At 38.8% G+C, this 27296-nt stretch overlaps 1 protein-coding gene across 9 annotated transcripts in view; it reads right to left on the bottom strand.

The window, feature by feature from the left end:
• Arhgap15 (Rho GTPase activating protein 15) overlaps positions 1 to 27296 on the bottom strand; it is a 604300-nt gene that overhangs the window by 123728 nt on the left and 453276 nt on the right. For 8 of the 9 annotated variants that reach the window (XR_015682721.1, XR_015682718.1, NM_001429793.1 and 5 more), the window contains one exon: positions 9350 to 9484. Coding sequence is in view for 7 of the 9 variants with exons in the window: in NM_001429793.1 (NP_001416722.1) it covers positions 9350 to 9484 (135 nt within the window). In the remaining 2 variants the exon portion in view is untranslated. Of the gene's footprint in view, positions 1 to 8497; positions 9036 to 9349; positions 9485 to 27296 lie in introns of those variants that run through there. The other variant, XM_087650790.1, reaches the window with a different exon arrangement.

The raw sequence follows: 27296 nt of genomic DNA, 5'->3' as shown, positions 1-27296 counted from the left end.
AGTGACCTTTCAATTATATTTATCTCTTGATTTTGGGGGACTTTGAATACATTATCTTATATAGCTGAAGGAACTTTGCAGAGATATGGTGACAGCTGAGCCCTGTCTAGTCATGAGCATCCTCAGAAGTAGCTGATATAAGCAGAGGCATGTTACAGGCCAAACAGGAAGGTTGCAGTGTGATGTGCTATGGATACTCCATTAGCCATTGTTAGATGGTAAGGTGGGGGAAGCGGCGCTATTCCCAAAGTGGTCTCTTGAGATCGGAAAAGGCATAAAGATGGATTTCTCCTGGGATCTTCAAAACGTAATACACACTGCCAACCCTTTGATTTTAGTCCAGTGGGAGCTATGCTAAACTTTTTTCCTGTTGAATATTAAGATGGTATATTAGTATAATCTTAAGTACTCTGTTTGAAATAATAGGTTATGGCAGAAGGAAGAAACTACTACGTGTGTAATGTAGAAAGCAGGAGATTTATCTTAAAGAGCAGAAAGCAGTTCCCAGATGAATACTTATGGAAGTACTGAAAACAGTGACTCCAAGATGTACCATGATGACAGGACCCTCTGTAGTCAAGAGGACAAAAGACTGAATAAAGGGTTGCCCCACAAACAGAAAGTTAGTGTTTTGCTTCCTAGAATCCACGTTAAGGAGAGGGGCAAAAGGCATGGTGGTATATACGTAATCCTGGAGGGAGCAGGATGACAGTGGAGATGAGGGGCCCCTTAAAGTTTGTAAGTTTACAGGGTAAAATTCTATGCCCAAGCAGAGACCCTTTTCGGACAAAAGAGGAGGCACCTGAGGAATAGCACCAGAGGTTGTCCTCTGACCTCTACACATGTGCCATGTTAAAAAAAACACCCACATACTCACAAGAAAGAAATGGAGGAATGGTAGAAGAAAGGGAGGGAGGGATGAAGAAACAGAGAGAAGGATGGAGGGAGGAAAGGAGGAAGGGAGGGAGGGAGAAGGGGAGGAAGGGAGAGAGGAAGGGAAGGACAGAAGAAGGAAAGAAAGAAAGGAAGGAAGGAAGGAAGGAAAGAAGGAAGGAGGGAGGGAGAGAGGAAGGAGGAGGGAAGGAAGAGAGGGAGGGAGGAAAGGAGAAAGGGAGGGAAGAATGAACGAATGAATGAATGAGGGCAAACATGAATTTTGCAGGCAAATGGTTGGACCTAGAAAATATCATCCTGAGTGAGGAAACCCAGATCTAAAGAGAAATGCATGGTATGTATTCATTTTGAAGTGGATATTGGCCATAAAGTACAGGATAAACATGCTACAACTCACAGACCCAAAGAAACCAAGGAACAACGAGGGCCCAAGGGAGGAAGCAAGAATGTCACTTAGAAAGGAACGTAAAATAGATATCAGAGGTGAATGGAGGGAGAGAACTTGGTGGGAGAAGGAGTGAGGACAGGAACATGGATGGGGCTCCATTGTGCAGAGAGGCTTTGCAGGAGAGGGCTGGGAGAGAGAACAGAAATCAGAGGGGACATCTCTGGGACAATTCGGAGACCAGGGATAGGGGAGGTTCTGAGGAGTCTATAGGGGTCACCCTACCCCACCTACCTGGGGTTCTGGAGACTGAAATGGCCACTTCCTATAGCCAGGCGAGACTTACAGTGGAGGGAGGGGGACATGAATCCACCCACAAAGCCTTTGACCCCAAATTTGTCCTACATACAAGATGAGCAGGATGAAGACGGAGCAGAGACGGAACCTCCAACCAATGACCGCCCCAACGTCAGACCCATTCCATGAGAGAGAGAGCCGAACCCTGACACTGTCAATGACACTCTGTGTTTCTAGCAAGAGCTTAGCATAGCTGCCCTCTAAGAGGCTTCACCCAAGGGCAGATGGAACCAGATGCAGAGACCCACAGCTCCAGGAGTCTTGTGGAAGAGTGGGAGACAGGACTGAGTGAGCTAGAGGGGTCACCACAAGATCTACAGAGTCAAATAACCCGGGCCCTTGGGAGCTCAAAGAGACAGAACCAACAAAAGAGCAACCAGGGCATGGACCTAGGCCTGTGTGCAGCCCACTCTACATTTGTAGCAGTTGTGCAACTTGCTCTTCATGTGGGTCCCCTAACTATCGGAGTGGGGGCTGTCTCTGACTCTGCTGCCTTCTGTTGGTTCCCCTTCCCTGACCTGAACTGACTGGTTGGACCTCAGTGAGAGAGGATGCACTTAGTCCTCTTGCAACTCGATGTTCCAGGGCGGCAGCTTAACCAAGTAGGGTTTCCCCTTCTCTGAAGAGAAAGGGACTGGATAAAAGCAGGCAGGATTTTAAGGGTGGGTCTGGGAAAAAGGTGTGGGGGAGGGCTGTGACCAGGATCTTATGTGACTAAAAAATGAGGGAGGGAGGGAGAGAGAGACAGAGAGAGAGACAGAGAGAGAGACAGAGAGAGAGACAGAGAGACAGAGAGAGAGAGAGACAGACAGAGAGAGAGAGAGACAGAGACAGAGACAGAGAGAGAGAGAGAGAGAGTGTGTGTTGGCCAAAAACATGATTTAAAAATCTTGGCAATTGTTTTCTATAGAGAGGAAGGTTGTGGATTCAGATCAGATAGGAAGCAAAGCGGGAGGATCTCAGAGGAGTTGGAAGAAAGGAATATATTGTATGAAAAATATCAATTTTCAATAAAAGAAAATTTTAAAATATTAAAAATACAAAATAAAAAAACTAAAAGATTACAGAAGATTACAAACTCCAAAAAAAAATTAAAATATCTACCTAAGAAAAACATTATCTAACAATAAGCAATTTTGGAGAATAACAATGTGTATTGTATCTCATTAGTTGAAGAATTTCCTTTGAGAAGTGAATGAACTGTGAAAGAGAATGCCAAAGAAGACATCTTTGCACAACCACCGTGAAAGGCGGTTAAAAACGCTTCGAGCACTGCAGCCCTAGTGTAAATATTGCTTATTAGTTTCCTAACTGGACGAATCTTTGTACTTACAGCAGCATATAAAGTTTAAAGAAGTCAAGGCACAACGAAAAACGAGAGAAGAAGAATGTACTGACCTTATAAAGGGCAGTTATCAGATATTGCTCAGTGTTAGTAAAACATAAATATGTCTTAACCATCTATTTAAACGCAGACATAATGAGATTATAGCAGAATGAGTCAACACTTTATAATACACAAGAATATTATCAGTGGTTGATATATTTGTAATATTATAAAGTACCAAGAAAATAACCACTATAAGTTATTTAAAAGAAAAACTACTGACAAGAATAGTAGTTCTTCTCATGAGCAAGTCTCTAATAGCATCTGAACATTTTTTCCTAGAATAAATGATTCTTCAGGGTTTTTTGATTGTTTTGTTTGTGCATATGGGTTATAATATGATAGAAACAAAAACACAGAAAGAGAATGCTAATAAAACTAAACTTGAAATAGTGCTCACATGAAATAAGAAAATGACTTTTTGTATGTTTAAATACATTCTAAATAAGGATGGACCAGAAATCAATTGTAGAAGTGAGAATAAAGTTTTAAAAATATGGCTAGAGAGGATGGTTTTTAAAACATTGATATTTTCACTGCCAAGTAATGAATATTGAAACATTGCTTACTCTTAGAAAGTTCTATTTTTATATCTAACTTAAAATTCCAATATTTAAATTTCTGACTTCTCACTTAATTCTAAATTCTCTTAATATTTGAGACAGTATCTCCCTGTGCTGCCCTCCTGGCCCGGAACTCACAATATAGACTAAACTGGCTTCAAACTCTTCAAATGCTACCTTCCAAGGACTGGCATTAAAGACACACACCAGCACAACCAGATAATTCTAAAACCACTTTTAGAAAGAAGAAGGAGAATATTTTGAAGAATGTTCTAGGTCATACAGACTTTGCACAGGCTAATTTAATCAACACATGTTCGTCAATAGCTCATTCATTTTCTCTCAGAACTAGTCTGAAGAGTAGTTAGTACACAGGCTTTAGAGTTTAGAATGAAGTCCTAAGTTGAATTTTCAAGCTATGTAAATTCAGGACATTGCAAACATTTTTTATTCACTTATTGAACACCTAATACACATATTGTAAGAAAAATGTTATTTTATTTAGCTCTCATAGAACCTTTATGTGTCTGGAATTACTTTCCATGTGACCTTTCTACATCATTTTTAGGTCCACTCTCAGTCTGAAGATTCATCGAAAACACATAAGAAATGCTAATGAGCCCATCTCTTCTCGTTTACTTTTGCAAGATTGCTAAGAAAAACCAGACACTAATACAAGAAAAAAGACACTCCATACTGTCTTTTTCCTTTTGGATCTGTATTTATCAGAATTCAAAGATGAGAGTACTGATAAACAGAGCACTTCCTGGGATTTAAGGCTACTGGAAAGATCCACACCGCCCTCCAGCATCTAACACATGATCACGCCACTTATCCTGGAATTCTATGGTGACATTTGTCTAACAAGGTCACATTTACAGGACTAATAATGCCTTCAGCACAAGCTATTTCCAGGAAATCAAGCCTTTGCTGATGGTGGCTTAAATCCTTGTGGGAAAAAAATGTGCTGCTAATTCAATTATACTGACCTCAGGTACGAAATGTCTATCACTAGTTGGGACTCTTAAATTCTGACATATAAAACCAAGTTCAGGACTTTCGTTGCCCAGTAGTGTATCAGACAGGGGCTCACCATAGCATTTTCAAGTTCTTGTGAAAAGAAATTACATTAAATTGGTCCAAATGAAACTCTTTAAAAATGTAAGTGATTTCTATTCACTCTTCCTGGAATATGCAACGGTGAATTTAAAACGCTTAATGAGAAATAAAATAACTCAAATAGTGCAAGCAGGCAGGTCAATTGTTTCCACTAGAAATATCATTCTTCTTTCCTTGCAGAGCACTGCAGTAGGATGTAAAATTCCATTTGGCCTATTCGCTTTGGGACTTTTCCATGAAAACACATCTCTCAGCTAGGGGCCAAATAAAAATGTTAAGCCTTCACCAACTGGATGTCCTAGTAGTGAAAAAGAAAATAGAAATGATGTTATGATGACATGAACTGTGGTGTTGATGGCAACGGTGTTTTCTTCACCAAATAGCAGAAACCATTTTAAGCATTTCCGCTAACACGCAATAAATAATTTGATGCAAAGAACTGATTATCCAAAAGAGGAAAGAGCTGGAATAAGAGTGAGGGAGCTCAGAAATTAGTCCTTCCAGGAAGCCCTTAGCTCCTCCAGACCAGAAGGGCAAAGACAGGAGGGTCTGATGCACGCGATGGAAGCTGGACTAGAGCGGTCTACCAAAGCTCCATGCAAAATAGCAACCCCTGAGGCAGTTAAGTAGGTAGCTGCGAAGGACAGGGATAAACTGTTAAGGGCGCTGTACCCTGTCTCCCTCCTGGTCGTGGTTTGGATGTCCTTTGACATCATGTGCTTGAATCCATGGTACCCAGCTGTGATACACTTTGGGAGATTGTGGAACTTTTAGGGAGTAATGCCTAGCTGGGAGAAGTCTGGAATTGGGAGTGGGTCTTGAAGATTACATCTGCCTTGATTTCTGCTCCAGGTTTCTCTGCTTTCTGGTTTGCACAAGGTAAGTAGCCCCAGCTGGATACTCCCAATGCTATGAACTCTGCAATGCCTGTTACTTCATGATATACGGTACCTTCTATACAGTTATCCTTCAACTGGCTTCTGTGAGACATTTGCTCACAGAAATTAAAGTATGATTAACACGCTCCTCCACCTTCTATCTCTGCCAGGGTTGTGTAACCTTCTTCCATGGTTACTAGTTACCAAGTATACCTGTGCAATCGCCCTGCTTAGGACCAAGGCCATGATGGTGTAGAACCAAGAGGAGAGCAGGCAAAGATCTGTGGGTAATGCGGCTCAGACACAGCCAGCACACACAGCATGTTCTGTGGATTCCCTGAACTGCTTTACCTCTGTTTGAAAAGAGTTAACTGCATGGATCTGGTGAACTTGTGACAGGAACTATTATAACTCTCCAAGAATCGCAATGTGAGCTGTGACAAAATCCAAGACTTCTACATCTGCATATAGATGTCCACATAATTTTGAAAAAAAAATTTAGGCTTAATTATGTTAAGGGTAGTAAAAGTACCCCTTATGGTATGACTTCTCCCAGTACTGAATATCGAAGTAACCACTTCCTCCTCCCTGAATGACGTTTAAATGAGAATTATAGTCTAGAGCTTCTGAAGAGTTTAGAACACAGAAGTGAGGGTGTTGCTCAACAGCAGAGCAGATACGTAGCATACTCGAGGCATTGTGATCTACACCAAGCGCAGGAAAAAGAAAAATAACGTTGATGTTCAAAATACATAGTTCGGATATCTTGGCTTGTCTAGCATTGCAACATATTCTCTGCCGTTTTATCCTATGGCTTCTTCCTCACATGTTGAACATGACTCAGTGGCATTCAGGTATTTTTGATTAGTGAAAGAAAGATTGCCAAGAATCGGAGTCTAATTGTCCTACAAAAGTACCATAAACTGCATACCTATGATGTGCATAGCACAACTGTAGGAGCTAAGACCAAGTCAGTAACATTGAGTGCTGAGGGACATTTTCTCCTTCATTTGATAGTGATATTTAACTGTGTCCCCACGTGATGAGAAGAGATAAGGCATCACTCTGGCATTGTTTTAATTTTTTACTTCTACCATAGAGTTTTGTATCTATCATCATCCATCCATGTATCTCTGTATCTCTACATCTCTGTATCGCTGTATCTATATATCTCTGTCTGTCTATCTATATCTATCTATCTATCTATCTATCTATCTATCTATCTATCTATCTATCTCTATCTATCTATCTATCTATCATGTATCATCTATCTATGTGTGTGTGTCATTATGGATGTGCCACAGTATATGCATGGAAGTCCGATGACAACTTGTAGGAGTTAGTTGTTTCCTCTCACCAGTTGAGCTCCAGTGATCAAATGCAAGTCTGTACCTTCTGAACTGCCTCCCAGCCCCTAGGGCTTCTTTAATAAGGGGGTTAACCTCATCAGGAGTGCTTTGTCATGGCTACATAGGCATGTCCAGCTGCATATGTAGCAAAGGATGACCTTGTCATCAGTGGGAGGAGAAGCTCTTGGTCCTGTGAAGGCTTGATACCCCGGTGTAAGGGGAATGCCAGGGCGGGGAGGTGGGAGTGGGTGGGCGGGCGGGTGGGGGAGCATCCTCATAGAAGCTGGGGGAAGGGGGAATGAGAGATAACATTTGAAAAGTAAATACTGAAAATATCGAATAAAAAAATAAGTGCTCTGTGTTTTGCCTCAGTCACCTTCTAAAAACCCCGCTGCTCAGGACTGTCAATCTGTGCACTCTAATGGGCGATATTCTATCTCTTCATTTTCAGATTGCTTTCTCAACACAGATCACCTGGAAAGCTTCTGCCGCCATGTTTACAGCATCTTACATTTCTGAAAGGATTTTATTAAACACGCTCTTCTTCATTTGTACCGTTACTTATTTTATAACTGTTACAGACACTTTCTCTAAGCCACTCCTAAGAGCCTGCTGCCAGTCTCCTCTTTGCTGTTCAGTTCTAATCATGCTTGCATTGCTGAAACCAGGTCCAGTTCAGGTTTAAGTCTAAAATGTCTTAGAGATGCCATTTCTTGCAGGAATTCCAAGAACACATACCCCTATGAGCCCTGAGGACCTGCTCGCCATACGCTTAGCCTGTGGGAATGGCTCCCTAATATCTTCGGAATCATGCGAACTAAAGGGAGTAGGAAGCTTAATTGATGATATCTTATATAGTATTTCTTTGCTCAGCAGATATGCAAGTCTGTTTCCAGATGAGGTAATTGTCACCTAAAAGTTTAGAGGTCACAATGGGACATGCCTGTTACTACATATACACAATTAAGAAAGGACTCTGCATCAGAAGTCTTTACAGTTTCCCAGACTGCTCTGCCAGTGTATATGCATGTGCGAACTAAGACAGAACATCAGACTGAATGAGATGTGTGTTTACTTAACGATGCTTTATTATTCCTTTTAAGTTGTAGGTTAGAGGACCTGAGAACTATACATCATTGCTCTCCAGAGGGATAAGAACTAACTCTAAACTCACCCTAACCCCCAAAACAAGAGTACCCTTCCGTCCTTAAACAATAGCCAGACACCAAAACAATCGGAAAGTATGAGCAGGCGAAAGGAGAGACTGGGAGAGAAACCCCTTGTCTTTATCCTATTGATTTCATTTCACAAAGCTTTAAAGGAGTGTGAAGAATTTTTCCCAGTAAGCAAAAGAATAAAAGGGCAGATTGGAGGGCTTCTTTCCAGCACTGGCTCCCAAGTCCTCACTCCTACTAGTGGGAACCCTTCACACACAGCGTCCAAGATCAGACCTCCTAAGTGGAACATTTTTCCTTGGAGATTTTTCTTGTTGGGACTTTAATTAAGCTCCTGCCAGGCTTGCAAGCTTTTTAATTTTACCTTTCTTTTTTTCTTTCTTTCTCTGTCCTTCTTATATCAGCCTGCTTGCCAGGAGATGTCTCCAAGCTGTCACAATTAGAGTAAATGTACCCGATGATATTAAATTTAGTGATACCCAAGTGTTTGTTTTCCCAAGTATCTACAGCAAAAGTTTTCTTACAGGAGGAGATTTCGTTTATTCGTTTGTTCATTCTTCATTCATTCATTCATTCATTCATTCATTCATACCATTTTATCTTGGATCGTCCCTTTTATAAATATGAAACTTATACATCAGAAAAAGAAGCTTCATGGAGTCACATAACTCCTCCTTTTGTAATGTACCCTTGAAAGGAAACCTGCTGACACCTAACCTTATACGCCACCCAGAAGCCAACTGTAGATAGTTTCTGCTGTTGGTGTGGGAACAAACCGGGAGCCAAGAGAAGATGGAGCTGATGATTTAACACATATTTAATGAAAGACAATATTTAATATATTTAGGTTCCCTTGCAAGATTTCTTGTATGCAAACAGTGCAATTCTGAAAATATAAAGGCAGGGACTGGGAGTGCACGCGATGACCCTATAAAGCAGATTGCAAGAGAAGCTATTTTCATTTGAGAACGCTTAAATTTGGTGGCCTTAAATAGATCTCTCTCTCTCTCTCTTTCCCTTTCTCTTTCTCTCCTTTTTTTTTTTTTGGTCTGAATAATTTTGGTTTTAAAGCTCAGATAATATTGCAGGGTGAGAAATCAAACAATCCACCCAGATGACAAAACCTAAGGACGCAGATACGAACATGGGGCACATATTCTGTTCTCTGTGGTCATGATCAGTATTGATCTCATTATTGTTAATAATTTCACCACACCCGGCTTCTTTACGGGGTATACTTACTGATCGCCTCCACAAACCGCTCAAAGAAACTGTAAGGGAAGAGCGGCTCAGACAGCTCCCGGAAAAACATCTTCAGTGCTCCGGTGACGACGTGGATGTCCTCCCACTGGCTGTCATCCAAATTCAGCTTCTCTTCTGGGAAAACACGAGGAGAAATGGAACAACTGGTTTTAATGAAACAATTACAAGACACTAATTATTATGTTAATGTTTGCCTACTATCATCAGCAACCGTTAACAGCCTTCTGCACCTAGAGGTTTGGTGCTGTGCATGAATTTTTTTTTCTTCCCGTTTTCTGTAGGAAGGGAACATTTTCAATGGAATACCATCTGTAGGAATGCAGCTAACAAAAAAACAAGGGACACAAAGAGACAGTACCATTGACACAGTATGTCAGATATGGTTATTCCCATAATGCATCAGTATGAAAATTAGCATCACAGCGCAACATGATTCAAAGCTATTTGGTTTTGAGGCCGAGGGGCTAAGAGTTGCCAGCGATGGCTGGCTCAAGGGACCGGCCTGAAGGCCTTGCTGAGCCAACAGGAGACATATGCTAAACATGGCAATAGAAAACGAGTTATTGCCTTACATGTGTTAGCCTTGCGCTGTACAAGGGAATAATGGCTAACACTCTTACTTTTCTCTCTCCCTCTGTCTGTCTGTCTCTCTCTCTTTTCTCCCGAATGTAAAGTCAGCAAGGAATGGGATATGGAGGAGAAAGGAAATTAATTCCTTCGTACTGCTTCAGAGATATTTTTCTTCAGTTTTCATCTCAGAGAGAAAAATGTGCCCAGCAACAATATTAGACAGACCCCTGTTGGCCTATGCAGGCTGTGCAAAGCTGCCAAAATTGATAAACACGCCGAAGACAAACCACAAATGCTAACCAACTCTTTGGAAATAACAAAAATATTTGCTTGGGAAGCCTGAGTGAGTTGCCACAGCGACACACTGAAGAACTTAGAAGCCAAGGCGAATGAACGCTCAGTAGCGAGCGAGCGAGTGTGCTAGGTGACTAGCCCTGTCCTTTGACTGTCAGCAGGAAAGCCCGGGACCTTTCTCACACACACCAGGGATAATTGTTGTCTCGAAGTGGCATCTTTACATATAATCAAGAGGAATCAAGACACTATGGCACTTCTGCTCATCTATAAGATAAACTACATAGAAATGATCTTCGATTCTGGACTTAAAGAAGCACAAGGTTATCATTTTACAATATGGAGTTAGCTGAAGTTTTTTCCCTCGATTTTGATGATGTGGGAGCACGCAGTCACATGCCCCCACAGTGTGGGTTCTATGAGTGCCTAGGAGCACTTTGCACCAAAGTGGGGGTTGGGGGAGAGGGAAGAAAAGCTGAGAGCTGTCACTGTAGGGATTCTCTGCAGGAGCTGTTTTGCTGAGAGTGTTTATATCCTTTTAAAAATATTAGCCTACATCACTATCAGATCTGCTTTTTTTTCTGATGGATTATTATTTTCAGGGTTTGTAAGTTACGTTCCCGCTCGGTAGTATGTCTGTGAAGGGGGGGGGTGATGAGGTGGACCCGTTTATGTCACAGGGCTCTTTCCGTCTTCCTTTCAACCGTCATCTGAACCTCAATCATAACACACTAATATGACTCCCAACAAAATCATCAGAGGAGACCTTCTCCCTGCCCTGCAATCATTTTGATTGATTGTATTTCAACAATTAGTCTTTTCTTTGGCTGCGCACTATTGAAATAGGCCGACAGCATCTTAGCAGGCCAGCTTTAAACAGTCAACTGTTAACAATGGCATCAAAAAGGAAGACCTGATGGGGGTTTACTGTCACTTTAAAGAACGAGGTTTTCACATTGTTGAAATCTGTCAGATATTTTGAAATGTCCCTCTCCCTATGGTGCCACACCCCCTGTGTGCCCTTATAATAAAATTGGTTTTACTCCTGATTAAATCATTTTCTCCCTACCCACTACCATACTTCTCATAATGGACCTGTGCGCTCTACAGCTGGTGTTCCTCCCATGGCACCAATTCTTACTTTATCTTTTAAGCACTTTGCTGCTAAGATCTCATGCAGAGTGCTTATGTTTTGTTAAGAGCTTCATTCTTAGAGAAATAGTTTAACACATGTTCTAAAAATGTTGTACAACTTATTGCTTAAAACACATTTAGAAAATGTATCAGTACTGTAGCTTTGGCGCTGAACTTCAAGTGGAAACCCAAAACCTACACACGCACACAGGCACACACAAGCACACAACTCCAAAACTTTATTAGACAACTAATTGGCATGGTGGCGAGCCGAATAGAGAAATAAAGGAAGCAGTTCAGAGAGTCAAAAGGGACATTTTCATATCGAGCAAACAGCCAACCAGAGTAGCAACTACTACTCAACTGGAGGAAAATGCCACTCATGTTGTCACTTTCGGATAGTAAGTTTAATAACTGTGAAAAGGGAGTGCAGAGAAGGAAATACGTCACTGCCAATTGCGTCACTGATACAAAAATTCTTCAAGTAGATATCTGTTGTAGTCATCATTTAAAGAAAGAAAACTAGTTATACATTGTAACCTTCAACCAGCAGCTCAAATAAAGAATATGGCAAGAGTTGACAGTAGTCATCTGAAATACACTAACTAATCTATATACCCAGCATTTCATAATCAACAGGTCCCTTGTAATCCAGAGGATCTCACGGTGGAGATGTCAAGGCCACAACGGTTCATTTAAACATATAATATGCCCCAAATCATAAAATCATGAAATCAACCGGTTCTCAAGGAAAAAAAAACTGATCATAACTCTACTCTTTCTTGGTGTTGACAGGTATCATTCAATACATTTGAATTGTTTGGAGTTTTCTAACTGGACTTTTTTGTTTGCCAAGAATCCAAGGCTTTTTGCCATGGCATTTGAGGAAAGAGAATTTTCCTTATGGGGATGTCCTTTGCACTCTGGGTAATATCCCTGGCTGTTACCCAAATAAAGACCAGTAATGTCTCCTAGGGACACCAAGAGAAAACATTTGCAAACTCTTTCTGGTTGATAGGACAATAATGGAGGCTGGAGACTCTAAGAGTCAATAAACACTCTTCTACAAGCAATGCTTCTGAAATTTACCTTATGTGAACAAGGACTAGGAAAGATGTGTGTGTGTGTGTGTGTGTGTGTGTGTGTGTGTGTGTGTGTGTGTGTGTACACATACTATGGCATGTGTTTGGAAGTTAGAGGATCACTTGTGGGAATTGATCCTTTCCCTCTACTGTAGGTCCAGGCAATCAAACTCAGGTCTTCTGGATTGTAGAGTAAGGACCCTCTGAAGCATCTTGTCAGAATCACAATCCTTAACTACCTCCTAGATGAAAACCTTCTATAGAACAAAAATTCATATAACTATATTCAAGGTATTTGCTACAAAAATAGTAACTGAAAATTATGTAGCATGTAACTGTACAGGACACCATGTTATGCATTTTGCATTTATAGCAAATATAAATATCCAGTAAGACATTTAAGTAGACATTGTTGCTGGCATGATATTCATTTTATAGACAAGAGAAAAGGGGTGACAGAAGCTTAAGGAATTGTTTTATGAATGACCAGTAGTGAAACTGAGATAAGGAGTCAATGCATTCCCACTATACTTAGGATCGCTATATGTGTATATAATTTTGTCTGGCAGAAGAAAACAGACAAACAAATAGTGTGAAGTGCTAATAGACTGACGAGATTTCAAGAATGGTGATTTACATCTTATCTCTAAGTGTCTTACTTGAGACTATACATTTATCTATAAACTAACTCCAACACTAACAATTCCCCATTTATTGAGCAGCTAATATGTGAGCAGATATAAAACAAAAAGAAACTGCACTGGGAAATCGGGAGAGACGGAAGAGATTACTATAAGATGAGGCGTTGAAGAAAGATGGCAGAGTAGGAAAAATGATATGTAACACCCTTTTTTAGGCCTGATACATTTTATATCTATTCATTTATTCATGAGGTGAAGATGATTTGAGGGACAGGTGCTGCTATCAATGAAAAAAAATGTATACACCACTTGGAAGTTATAAAGAAACAAACATCCAAGATACAGCTAGGATGGGGAAGGTAAAAATAGACTCAAAAGTCCACATACATAAAGGATGAAGGCACTAGAAACACAGAGTGAACATTGTGAACCTTACTGACTGACAGAGATAAATTAACTCGGTGTCGGGTGCCTTACCAGAGAGGGTCAACAATAACTTTTTCCACTGGAATCTTATCCTAGGAAAAAGTCAGGCTGATTTAAGGTATCCCTAGAATAACCCAAAAACTATGAGACTTTCATTACGTGTATGCACACACACACACACACACACACACACACACACACACACACACACACACACACACACACGAAATGTTTTATTCAAACCAGGCTATCTTATCTTGAAATGCCTTTTTGTGAAGGACTCTTAGTATATTCTATACATTTTTTAGAAAAAAAATCTGTGTGTGAAAAAATGTGTTTGAAAGAGAAAAATCAACCATCATTTGTAAAACTATTAAGGAAAAGTTTTCTAAAAAAAAAAAAAAAAAGACTGACAGCTAATTTAAGTACCACTGAGAGTTTAATCCTAGTTTCTTGTATGTAATGTATGTGTATGTGTATGTATATGTGTATTATATGCATATGCATATGTGTATGTGTATATGTATATATGATGTACATATATACACATATATGTATATATGCATACATACATATATACATATATATGTACACATATATACACATATACACATAAATATATTTCTATAGATAAATATGAGAAGATGCTTTATCAGACCCCAGTGTAGCTAACTTGTTTTTACCTAAAGTTGGTTAAAATGTAGCCATGGATGACTAGGATTATCCAGAATAGTGTTGATGCAAGTGGAAAGGGACCCACTTTAGGATATTTAAAAATCAAATGCTCTTCTTTTTTCCCCTTTACTTTGTAATGCTTTCCATGACATTTTCAAAAGCTCGTTCCAACTTTCCTCTGACTTCCACAATAGAAAGGGGGAAAAAGACAACCCGGGTTACAGAAAGCACAGCTCTGATTTCATTAGTGCAATGACAAGAACAGATCACATCGTGAACTTGTCACCAAGGATGTGGCATCTGCTCCCAGTGCCAAGGACCACAGCACGGCCACATCCTTGTTGGAAAGGCCTGCGGAGTGCATAGACGTCACATCCTCGATGGCAGAGAAGCCAGAGTGGATGAATCTTTATGTAGTGTTTGGCTATAAAATAAAGCTGAAAGGTTAGGCATTAGAGTGGATAAAATGGCACCGTTTGTCTGTAAATATCCAGCTTCTATTTAGGCCATTGTGTTTAAGGGACTAGATCAAAAGGAAGTCAGTTGAGTCGCTGTTTTGTGGCTGAACGTGTCTTGTTATCTCTGCAGAGTGAGAGTCCATTCTAAGCTCTGGTGGGTTAGGCCAGGTTCTAAATTCCCATACCTGGTGATCACAAATGGTACGCCAAAGCCAGTGCCTTCCTATGCTGTCCTAGTAGAAGCCCCTTTCTACCACCCACACTGGTTATGGCGTGAGGCTGCACTTAGGACATTATCTTAGAAATTTAGGCCAGTTGGCCAGTTAATTTGCTTGTTCACTTGATTTTTATTAAGCAAACAGGGACTGAACACAGACTGGCTACCAGTCGCTGGGCTGTGTGATTTAGAAAGCCACAGCTGGCAGGCTGCCTTATGTTCCTCAAAGGAGGGGGCTTTACCAGGTGTTCAAAGACATTGCTACAGTGAATACTGACCAAGTTCTAACAGTTCACATCTTATGCCTATCCTCTGCGTCAGTCTGCTGACCTTGACAGTCAGTAGGAGAAACCCGATCAATAAATAGACATTCACCAAATGTACATGATGCTAATACTGTCTGACTCTCCAAATGTATACATTTTTTTCTTTTGTATTGCAGGCTTCAGGCTTGTATTGCATGATATGACAAGTTGGAGATAAGTCTCTGAAGAAGTAATTGAAAATATGAAGTCAAATGGACTCCAAACAGTATGACAATCCAACTGGAGTAGTGTCCTTATAATAAGAGACTAAATCACACTGAGGGGAAGACCAGGAGGTACTGTCTATGAAGGCCAGAGTTGCCAGAACAGTTGGATATATATCAAACAACACGGATAGATACTTTGGACGGCAACCACCTGGTGCTGTTCAAAGTTCATATTTCCAGTGCTTTGAGGTAAATGACTGTGGTTTAAGCCACCCAGCCCACAGAAATTTTGAGGCCAAAGCTAAGTAATATAACAACTGAAGGTTTTGCGTGGTCAAAGACAATGTCATCTTCTTAGATTACGTTCTCAAACAAGGGCTATTTTGCATTTGTGAAATGTAGGATAATGCCGCTTAGATCATTCCAGATGGATGATTATTTACATTTCAAGAAATAATCTGAAGCCATAATTCCAAATTGCTTGCTGATTCTGACTGCAAATATGGAGGGTACACCTTGTCATGGCAAAGAATAAAATATGACCGCCATTTTCTTACTCAGCCCCTTTCCTGCAAATGCGTTTACTAGAGCAGGAACAGACTGCTGTTCCTAAAGACTGACTGTCAAGTACTAAAGAACATTTAAAATTATGTGGGAAAAATCTACCCAGTCAAGCCAAATGCCCATGGCCATGGTGCCTATCAAAAGAGAATAACAGTTTCAGATATGAGCTTTCATTCTGCAACCCTCAACGAGTTATCATTCCTTATAATTTATGACAGAAATCCCCAGGAAACTGCTAGAGGTCTTATTTTCAAATGCTCTTGCACACAGAGTAGGTGCGTCTGCGACCCAGTGTGCTGAGCTGATTCCATGAGGCCTTTCTGAAGTGGGAAAGAAGAAGGAAGGAAGGTGGTAGCAGGTGCTTCCTAAGATGCTAAAACTTCAAAACTCAGAGGAGAAAGTCCTGCACTTTCCAGTGGGATATCTTGCAGGCCATGCTGATTTGTTTCTGCATACTCTATCATGCATCTATACCTTAAACGTCATCCGATATGCCCAAGCCATGCACACAAAGTCACAGTATAATAGGAAATCTCTTAGATCAGCTCTTTGAAGGAGGCAGAGATGTCTTCTACCACAAATGTTGGAAGCAAGTTGGTAATATGGACTTTTCTTTTTCTTTCTCGCTGGGCTTCACTTGGATGCAATAGTAACACAGCGGATAGGTACAGATGAAGCTTAGGAAGCAGGCACCGCAGAGGGCGAGCATAGCATGTGTGTCACGACCTTGTGCATTTTTAATTTACAGTGGCATGACATAAAACATCCTACCACCACCATCACTCCATGTACAATGCCACCATATAAAAATGGCGAGTGCTGTCACGCTGCCCTCTAGGTGTCTAGAGAGACTTCTCTAGGCTTCTGGGAAGTACGTACTGGTCCCACACAGATTCTGACAACACCACCAAAAAATAAACTGGTTTGTCTTTAAGCTAAGCCATAAAAACTGATGTAATTTTTGGAGCCAGTATGTGCTTCTTGAATGCCTTTCTTATTTAGAGCTTTCAACTCTGCCCTTATTTCTATTCAGTCAAAGGCCTTTTGTACTCTACAGACATTATACACAATGCTTCATTTTATGTGACTGTCTTCTCCAAATAGATCCCAAATTTGCTTGAATTCCATGGATGATTTCACATATTACGGCCTCCGAAGGGTAGAGAACCAGTAGGGTAAAATTTAACAGTCGTTTGAAAAAGCTTGCTTCATGTTGGCTTTAAATGACACCATTGCTCATTTGTCCTGTCCAGTTCATGTTACATTATTTAATATCAGCCTAAGGGGTCACTTCCTATAAATGGCTATGCACAGATAATCTTTCTATTGTATGTGCACACAGGGATGTTACTTAACATTGAGCTTTTGTCTATTGTCTTATGAGAACTCCTAAGTTTATATGAGTTAAAAAAGGCTCTATATGTAATGGACCAGTGTAGACCTATCATTTACCAGCAGACAGTTTACTGGTGTGTTATTCACTTTGCCAGTTTTCCAGACTCTAAAACCTTCTGGATTTCTTTATACTCCTTGCTATATTGTTGGGCTTTTGGTGAGAAGTGGGACCATTGAATAGAATAGGGACTTGCTTTAGAGGTTAACGTGTTAATTTAAAAGTTAGTCAATAAAGCAGAAGAGGTAAACAAAATTGATAGATTTAGACATTGCCACATTGATTTATTCAAAACATTTATCTCCAGATAAAATGTATGACAATTTTTAAGTGAGGAAAGAAATAATAAGTACACTTAGATAATACCGGTAAGTTCATTTCTTAAGAGTAACTAAGTGAATTTTGTATTTCACATCATAGGGATGGCAAGAGCTCTTCAGGTACAAAACATATTTGTGAGACTCACAATATTCACAACAACTTGTATATCAGACAGGGTAACATGGTTCCTGCAACACTGATTTTTTGAAACCACAAAATAATGCTATCATAATAGTGCATTAATATAATAGTCCAGAGTAGGGAAACAGGTTATATAATGGCCGAATATTCTCTCAGAAAGGAATTGTTTTGGTTATCGTAGACAAGAAGTTTCACTGTTTTTCTACGTTCAGTTTGCTTGCCTAAATTTGAGACCTGTTGATAACCTCCAGTTTCAAGGATATAAGCACAAAATTGCTCTGTTACTTTTTTGTAACTTAAAAAAAGATAGTGCATACAAATGATTCACAAGGTCATTTTCAAAAGTTTAGCACAAATGAACTAATCTAGTGAAGATTATCAAAGCATTTGATAACGTGGTATTGGAAAATACATAATTTTAAAGCAGGAATTGTGCTGTAGTCTCATCGAACCCTCTGTTCTTTTGTTTTGAAATATGTCGTGTATTGGGACAGTGTTGACTGATGATGTATGTAGGAGTACACACCAGCACCCTTGCCTTCTCTGCTCTTAGTTATCTAGTTGACACTTAACTCCCTGAGATTCTCTCAAAGATAGTTCCTGCTTTCAGGCAGTATTACCTTCCACCAACATTTAAAAAGAAACAAAATGTACATTTTCTGTACTTTGATTGTTTTTTTTTACCAGGTATATCTTAGAGATCATTTAAAACTAACAGTAACTGTCTCTCTCTGTCTGTCTCTCTGTCTCTGTCTCTCTCTGTGTGTTCATTTTAGCTACAGATTCATCTGTGTAGAAGTATAATGACTCAATTAGCTAGTCCTACATTCCATCATGACTGTGCAAATAAGTTGTACTTACATGATTTATATATGTGTCAGTGTACACCGATGTAGGTAGAGCAAATGCCTAAATGCTAAGTCCCTGGAAAGTTTGTGTGTGTTTACATTTTAACAGGCTTTCCCAATTGGTATTGTAGTTATTAGGCTGATTTGTAGAAGAGTGCAAAGCTTGAAACTCCATGGATCATTGGAACCTATGTGATTGCTGCCTGTCGTTCCTCTCTGATATCCATAACAAGGTGTGCATGTGAATACATAGCTGAAATGTACAATAGCAAGAAAGATAATAATGAAGATGTTGAGTAATAAAGCATATAGACATTGCTAAACACCAGGACAGATACCTAGGATAGTTTCTTCTTTAAAAAAATTGTGCATAAATTGTATTATTAAGAAACATGAAAATAAAATACACACCAAAAATTAAACAGGCCTAAGTCTGTTTCAGTGGACTTCTATGCACTTAGATTAATCATTTGAGACAGAAGCTGTGGACCAACACTTTCACTGTCAAATAATGTATATACTACCAAAAACTAAAACCAATGACAGAATTAGAATAGGAAAAACAGTTAATACTATATCCTTTTTCATAATTTATATTCATTTACCTGCATGTGTGTGTGTGTATATATATATATATATATATATATATATATATATATATATATGTGTGTGTGTGTGTGTGTGTGTGTGTGTGTGTATGAAATTTTAATAGTTTCAGTCTTCTCTTTTCTGATAACTAGGTTGGTTTGAATTCTTTGCTATAGTGAAGAAGACTACAATAGACATGGTTCCACACAGCTCTATGGTAGTGTGGACCTTTCTGGGTATATTCCTGGGAATAAAATAGCCAGGCTGTTTGTCAATTCTTTTAAATTTTTTGAGAACTTCCCAAACTGATTTCCTCAATGGCCATATTCATTTATACTACCTCCAACAATGAGTAAAGGTCCTATTGTATCCACATGTTCTCAAACATTTCTTTTCAGATTTGTTGATGATAGGCTTTCTGACTGGGGTGAGGTAGCTTTAACATCTAATTAATTAAAATTATCCAGAAGCTTGCATACAATTAACGGTCACTTAATGTAGAATAACTGTAGTTATGATGATAGAAGTCATTCCCTTAGCAGGAATTTTTATTGTTTTGAGACGTAAAGAACAATAAAGAAAGGAGGAAACAAACAAGGAGTTCATAGATTGGAAATGAAGAAAATCAACATTCTTTTACCATTGTAGATTAATACTTGATTCATTAAGCAATTAATGAACACCTAGTGTCAGATGTCCTACAAAATGCAAGAAATACGTGTAGGAGAAAATGGAGACTGAAAGTTGTAACAAAGTATTCCATAATCTCTTGAAGTTACTAGAATTTTCTGATTCCTGTTAAGTGTTTCTATTAAAATGTGATAGTGCTGTTTCTGTGTTAAAGGTTACCCCTTTAAGTTTTATATTTGCTTCATTAGTACAATTCTCTGCTCAGTCAGTTGCTTAGTTAATGTCTTTTAAATAAAGACCATGATGATGGTGATGGAGAATGAGTAAACTCTCGAGTAAAAGGATCATCTCTAGTGTTTGTCTTTTGTTTTTAGTGGGAAACCATGAACTGCAATGGCCTCAAGGCATCACTTGGCACTAGGATGTCTTTGTAATCAACACAGACAGGGGTGTCCCATATAAACATGTCTTGTTCCAACAGAAGGTCATACTTAACCTAACTTCACCACCACACACTCTGATGTTGGAGAGCACCTGAAATCAGTGGAGGAAGTCAACTTCACGCACACTCTGATGTAGCAGAACACAGGAAGCCATGCATATGGATGTTAGAGAGCAGAGGAGGTCATGGAGTAGGCTTTATGTCAAATGCAGGATGGTGCAGGCTTTTGCAACTATGAAGAATTCTAGCTTTTTTCTCTTTCAGCCTAAACAAATCTGTGCCTGACTGCTTAGGTCTCTGGCTTATAGCTATGAAGCCATTCATGGTATACTCTAAGGAAATAGACTCTTTCCTAACTTAGATTTATTTCAGGCTTTATCACATCAGTTTTAACCATAGCATGATGATTCCACCGTTTGCCACAAGTATAACTACTCATATGAACCAAAGGATCTTATCTATGCCTCGCCCTTTAAAACTTTCTTATTACTGAAAGAAATTCATTCTAATTAATTTTCCTATCTCTGGAGTTAGACCCATTCTTTTTTATTAGTTTGGAATATATCTTTTTGCCATCATTCTCCAACCTTAATTTAACCTCCTTTGATAGTAATGCTATAATAATATGCCAATGAAAAACAGACGTGTATACTCATAGACCACAATGCACCATTCTTTGCATTGTATTCACTTTTCACAGCATCTAACCAATACTGAAGTCACAGGCAGGTTCATCATCCACATATTCATTCCTCTATCAAAAACTTGAATTCAAATAGCCAGCTGTGGAGCTCAAATATGAGGAAGAGAATATAGAGTATCTACTATTACACATATCACAATACACGAGAAATTCAGGCAAAGTTAAAGTAGCACATGATGTGTAGACCGCAGAAAGAACATAGAAGATGAAGGGCAAGCTTTATCTGGGTGATATCCAGAGGAGAGTTTGCACATGAAATTTTACATTAATTGTTCCAAAGAAGATAATTAGGTAGATGCATGGGCTGGGAGAGGGGACAAGTGGTAAATGAAGATGGATCCAAAGAGAAGTAATAGTATCTCGATGACAGACAATGACACATTGAGTAAGCCATCGGTCAATGGAAAACAAAGAAAAGATAGGTTCCCCATCTCAAGGTACTGAAGTTTGAAAGGGAGAAAGGAGATGTGGTAGGGTAAGAAGGTCCTGAAAACTGAAGATAATACACACAAGTAAAATTACATATACACATACACATACATATACATACAGTATATGTATATATAGCATAATATAAAATGCTCTAATATATAACAATATATTATTTTTTATGTTTGTAATATATAACACATATAACAGTATATATAATGTATAATGTCATATATTAATATGACTACTATATATGTTAGTTGTTATACATACAATTAATATGCATATATATGAATGTAATAATGACTAATAAAGTACAAGGCTGAATTTAAAAGAGAAAGGGGGGAGTATATGGGAGGGTTTGGAAGGAGGAAGGAGAAGGGGGAAATGACATAACTGCATTATATTCTCAAAAAGAAAAGAAAATTTAAAAAATCTGAAAGAGTTCGGGTGACCATAGCAAAGAAGGCATGTTTCAACATTACATCTGGCAGCAGTGGTGGGGTGGGACAGAGTGACTACGTGACTGAAGAGACGTAAGCAGCTAGGGTGAGAGACTGCTGTGCATAGGTAATGAGAGGTGCATTAGGTAATGAGAGGAACACACAGGTATATTCCTGAAAATATTAAATATGAGAAAAGAAGTCTGGACAACGGATGGCCAGCACATAGAAAGGACTAAAATTCAGAGACTATTATTGGATTTAATGTAAGTTGAGGGAAGGAAAAATATTTCATTTTCCAGAAGTTTATAAAGACCTGCTGGTAGTTTGAAAATGAGAACCCATTTGGATTATCTGACCAATGATAAGACTTCAATGGTGTTTTAGTATCATGAGCTACTTTACTGTCTCTACAAAGGGGAATTACAATTAATTGGATTATGTTGGTTTCCACATGCTGATTGCATGAGCGAAAGTACAAAAGTGGAACTGTTGCTAACAGGTCATATCTACCATCAACCATGGGATTTGCTCTTTTACTTACCAATAAGATTAATTTCTTCCTTATAATCTTCCAATTTGAAGTCATTTTAATTATAGAGTTTAGAAAATTCAAAGAGAAAAGCCAACGTACTTTCAATGTGTTATTAATGATTGATCTCATTTTTACTTCATTTTTATGATGAAGGGGAAATAAATAGATGGTTTGTTTATCGTTGAGAGGATTTTTACTTACTTAAGATCCTTTTGCAATCTTTTCTCAATCTCAATTTAATTAAAGCCATTTTTATACTGGATTTGTATAAAGAGCTGAACCTCAGGCTGCTTCTTTGTATAAAGAGGTGAATCCAGTCACCAAGATGTTATTTCTCTTTCCAATGCCCTTATTATATAGAGGGAGAGTGAGACACACAAACTGTAAACATCATTATGCCTGAGTGGAGTGTCCCAGTAAAGATATGAACTGTTCTTCCTCAAGGGTTTTGGCCCCTGGTAGGTCAATCATGTTTCATGCACAAGAACTTATAGACAGCACAAACTTGCCTTTGAATTATTAAAAAGAAAAAAATGGAAGAAGTTGAGGGGGATGGTGAAGGGTCTGGAAGGAGTTAGAAGACTATATGATCCAAATACATTTTATGCATGTATGAAGTTCTCAAAGAATTAATAAAAATATTATATTGATAAAACAAAGGAATGGATTAAGTTGTCATAATCCATTAAACTCTTTTTAAAGAATTGTATAAAAACTTTAAAGTATTGTTACATTCAATAAACTGAAGCTTTACATGCCTTACTATTAACAACAACTAAAAAGATGTGAATTTCTCAAGAAGAAGAATAATTGGACACTTCTCGGGCATTATTCCAAGTGTCTCTTTATGTTATTGATTTCATAGTTATGTTAATATGTGTCTTATGTGTTTTTATGACAGGGTAACATAGGTCCAATGATTAAGCAACTTGATCAAATTCATTCAGGCATTCAATGGTAAAGTCCAAGCAGCCTGGCTCTTTTTGTGTCATTGCTTTAGCTTATGTCTTTCAAGAATCATATTTAAATTGTAATTCTAATATACCCTAAAACAGATGAATTCTTTAAGGCTTCACACTTTAGGGTCATTTTGTTATGATGAAACATCATGAACAAAACCAAGCTGGGGAGAAAAGAATTTATTTATGTATTTATTTATGCATTTATTTATGTATTTATATTTTATTTATTTATTTTATTATTTATTTATTTACTTGCTTACTTATTTACACTTCTAAATCACTGTTTTTATTAAAATAGATCATACATACAAGTAACATTATAGAGAGTGAACTGGTTACATTGAGGAATATCTATTCATATGCATATATGCATGCAATTATACAAAACGAAAGAGGCCATGAATTTGTAGGAAAGCATAGAGGTGTATATGAGAAGCTTTGGAGGATGGAAAGGCAAGCAAGAAATGCTGTAATTATATTAAAATCTCAAAAACTTTTAAAAAGTAAAAAAATGTAAACACACATAAATTCAAAAATAAATGAATAATATAAAGACAATAAGAAATTGCTTACAAAGTAATGACATTTCCAAATGGGATCTCATACATATTTCATTTTGGGTGGTTCTCTCCTTCCAAAATTATTTTTTAATTAAAAGCTTATAAACAAACTTCGAGAGAGTAAGATGTAGAAGAGACAGTAAGCAGTGGGGGTTTCTGTACAAGCAATGTATGTTCAAAGCTGGACAAATCAGGCTGGTTGGTCAGGTTAATGCTGTCTACCCTCCACTGATTTTGTCTCTAGCAAAGTGATGTTTGCCTTAATGACAGTGGCCTGTGGTTCATGCCATTCGTGCTTGCGAACTGCTAACCCAAGCTCTTCAATGTGTAGAAATGAGCACCACTGACTAAGGTCTTAGAAACAACCCCCGAAGTTGAAACAGATTGGTGTTTCCTAGGCCCAGTAGTGAGTCTGATAACTCCAGTTCCACAGTGGTTTGCTATCAAATTGCAAAACAGTTGGCCAAAGTAGAGAGAAACCTTTCAGATCTTTAACCTTCTTCTGGTTTAGTTCAAGATGTGGAAGAAGGTAGTGCTAAACTATGAGCCTTGTTTAAAGGCATAATGTAATCCTAGAAATAAAATATTTTAATTTTCTGAAAATCTAGGTTACAGTTCTTTTAATGAACAGAGCTATTTTCAGTGGCAGAACAGCCGTACATTAATTTGAATGTGTGATAAGGCACAGTACATATCATTTGCAGATTGCATTTACATTCTGAACACACCTTTGCCATATATTTTTAACAATAAGCCCTGGAGCCATTCTGGGACTTAATTTCATGACCACAGCCTGAGTACACAGAGCCTGAGTGATTCTCCCTTTAAACTCAATGCTATGTCCAAGCAAAATCTAGCCCAAGACTAAGTAGTCTATGGCTCTCAGTCATTCTTGACCTACACTGTCCTATGCTGTCCTAACTGTTCATTTTCCTCTTGCTTTACTTTTTGTTTTTGCTTGATACATAATAATTATACCCACTAAGTACTTGGATGGGAGACTATTAACCCCTCAAAACCTAAAGGAAAATTTCCCATTCTCCAAATCCTGTCCACGACAGTTCAGGTTGCTCTCTATAATTTACCATGATGCCTTTTTGGTAAATGGATGGATGCATTTACTGCCTATGACACCAACTTTTGAAAATTAGACCTCAGCCATCATGGGATCATGACATTCTTAGATTGTCCTTTGTCCTTTGCTGTCTTGCAGACACGTCTCATTTGACCTTGTTGGGAGACTTTCTACAAGGAGGCCTCAGTCATCAAGCACGTGTGGTATAGTGGCTGGGCATGGAACAAGGCAGAGGCCATGGAGAATGGATCGTGGGTAGTAAGAAGCCAGGACACTATAAGCAATCCAAAACAGTGTCGGTTGAAATCTGGAAGCTCAGCAGTCAAGAGTGGCATTCTAGATCCTCAAACCATCAGAGCTTGGTTTGGAATACTGAAGAGCATCTCAGAGTAGGTGGGGTAGGGGGCAAAAATCATGTGTTTGATTCTGTCCTCAGCATCTTCAACCCCATAAAGAAACACATGTATGTGCATTTATTTCTAATTATTGACATAAGCCCAGCTGCTTTCAATGTTAAAGGAACATTAAACTCACAGAATGTGGAATTCCCTCCTCAGAATGCTTCCTCCTTCCTGAGCATGCCCAGATGCCGTGTGCACTTATTGCACCATTTAAAAGGTTGATGAGCAAAAATAAAAAGGTGATAGGGAAATTAGGCTGAGGGTGGAGCTGTCCTCTTCCTAGATTTCATTACACAATAATCTCCATAACGTCTAGGCACAACAAAACAAATTACAAATTAGAGGGAAGATAATTTGACTGTGGATTGCTCAATTCGGGGGGGGGGCAGCAAGCTACACATGTAAAGAGACACTAGACACATACAGCCCAAACAGAATATTGAAACTGTGTGGTTTATGTAAAACTTAAAATAAATAGATTTACACTTCCCTTTAGATCCAGAAATACACGAAAAGTTGCAAAGCAGCCCACAACAAAGCAATTGACAAGAAAGATAGCATCTGCTTTTCTGTCTATTCAAGCTGAAGTTTTTCATTTGGAATGCAAGCAGTGATTCCCAAGTTAACATAATTAACTCATGACGGTCCTGAAGCATCATAATGTAAGATGCGGATGGAAATTCAAAGCTGTAGAAATGTCAGTTCGTGGCGTCAGGATTATCGCTTTTTAAAAAAAAAAAAAGTGAATGAACCATCATGCTAATTAAAACAGGTGTTTTTTTTTTCTTTCTTTCTTTCAGACCCCCTTTGCATACTATGAAATTACAAGCAGGGTTATTTATTTATTAGTCTGCTGTGAAACGGGCATCTTAGGAAAAAATAAAAGGAGGTCTGTGAGAACAACAAAGCAAGAAGATGAGAAGGACACTCATTGCTTTCTGACACCATAGAGGACCAGTCGCTCAATTAGTTAGTAATTTCCATGTGACTACTTGACAGAACCTACTAATTGTTAATCTTCCACTAACTATCGCTTTACATAATTAATTATATTCAAATAAAAACAACAAAGACATGTGGGCCAGTTGCCCTTTTGAGATTTTTTTTTCCTCCTGTAAACTGCCTCTGCTTACTGACAAGATTTCTAGGAAGAAAAGATATTAATCTCACAGGAGAACACACATTAAAAAAAAAAAACCAATCAGCAGACTTGGTGCTTTACCTTGCTTACAAAGTAAACCCTGTCACCGTTCCACTCCAACTCCACAAAGACAAAATAACAACCCAAACAGAAAACCCCCCAAGCTACTGTCCGGTCACACAAATCCATCCTTGAAACCTTCCCTAAAGGCCCAAGTCCTTTGAGTTGAGATCTTTCATATTAATTGAGAATTGCACAAAATGCAGAGTAACCCATCCAGAGGTCAGACATCATTCATCATTAGCTGAAGTGACATTTTCAACCCTTCATTTTGCAGCTGGGGAGAAAGGAGGGGGAAAGGTATTCTTCAGAAGAAAGGAAAAAAAAACCAAAAAAACAGGACGGAGAGCACAATTCTCGCTCTATCCACCGAGGCGAACACAAGGTGCTTCTCTGTCAGCGTGATAACGTGCTTAAAGCTGGCCATGCCATTCTTCCCTAACCCTGGAGTCACTAAGCACATGGCAGCTGCATTCCTCCACTTCTGAGTTCTGCCCGGGATCAGTGGTCACCATTTTAGATGTAAATGAAGCCCTTCAGTGGGGCGGAGAACATAGTTCTGGGAGCTGAAATGATGATTTATATCCAAATCCTGTTTTGTTGGTGAGACACTGCAACTTGTTAACAAGGCCGTCCTTGTTCTAGTGGCATCCTCCAGGCAGAAAAGAAATTCTGGGAAGCTGGGTATGGCCACGTTTGAAACTGCAAAACAGCATTCCAA

Source organism: Rattus norvegicus, chromosome 3 (genome assembly GCF_021556685.1).
Source record: "Rattus norvegicus strain SHRSP/BbbUtx chromosome 3, alternate assembly SHRSP_T2T, whole genome shotgun sequence".
In the NCBI taxonomy this organism is placed as follows: Eukaryota; Metazoa; Chordata; class Mammalia; order Rodentia; family Muridae; genus Rattus; species Rattus norvegicus.
The sequence above is the reverse complement of the archived record's forward strand: the minus strand, read 5'-3'. Positions and strand labels throughout refer to the sequence as shown.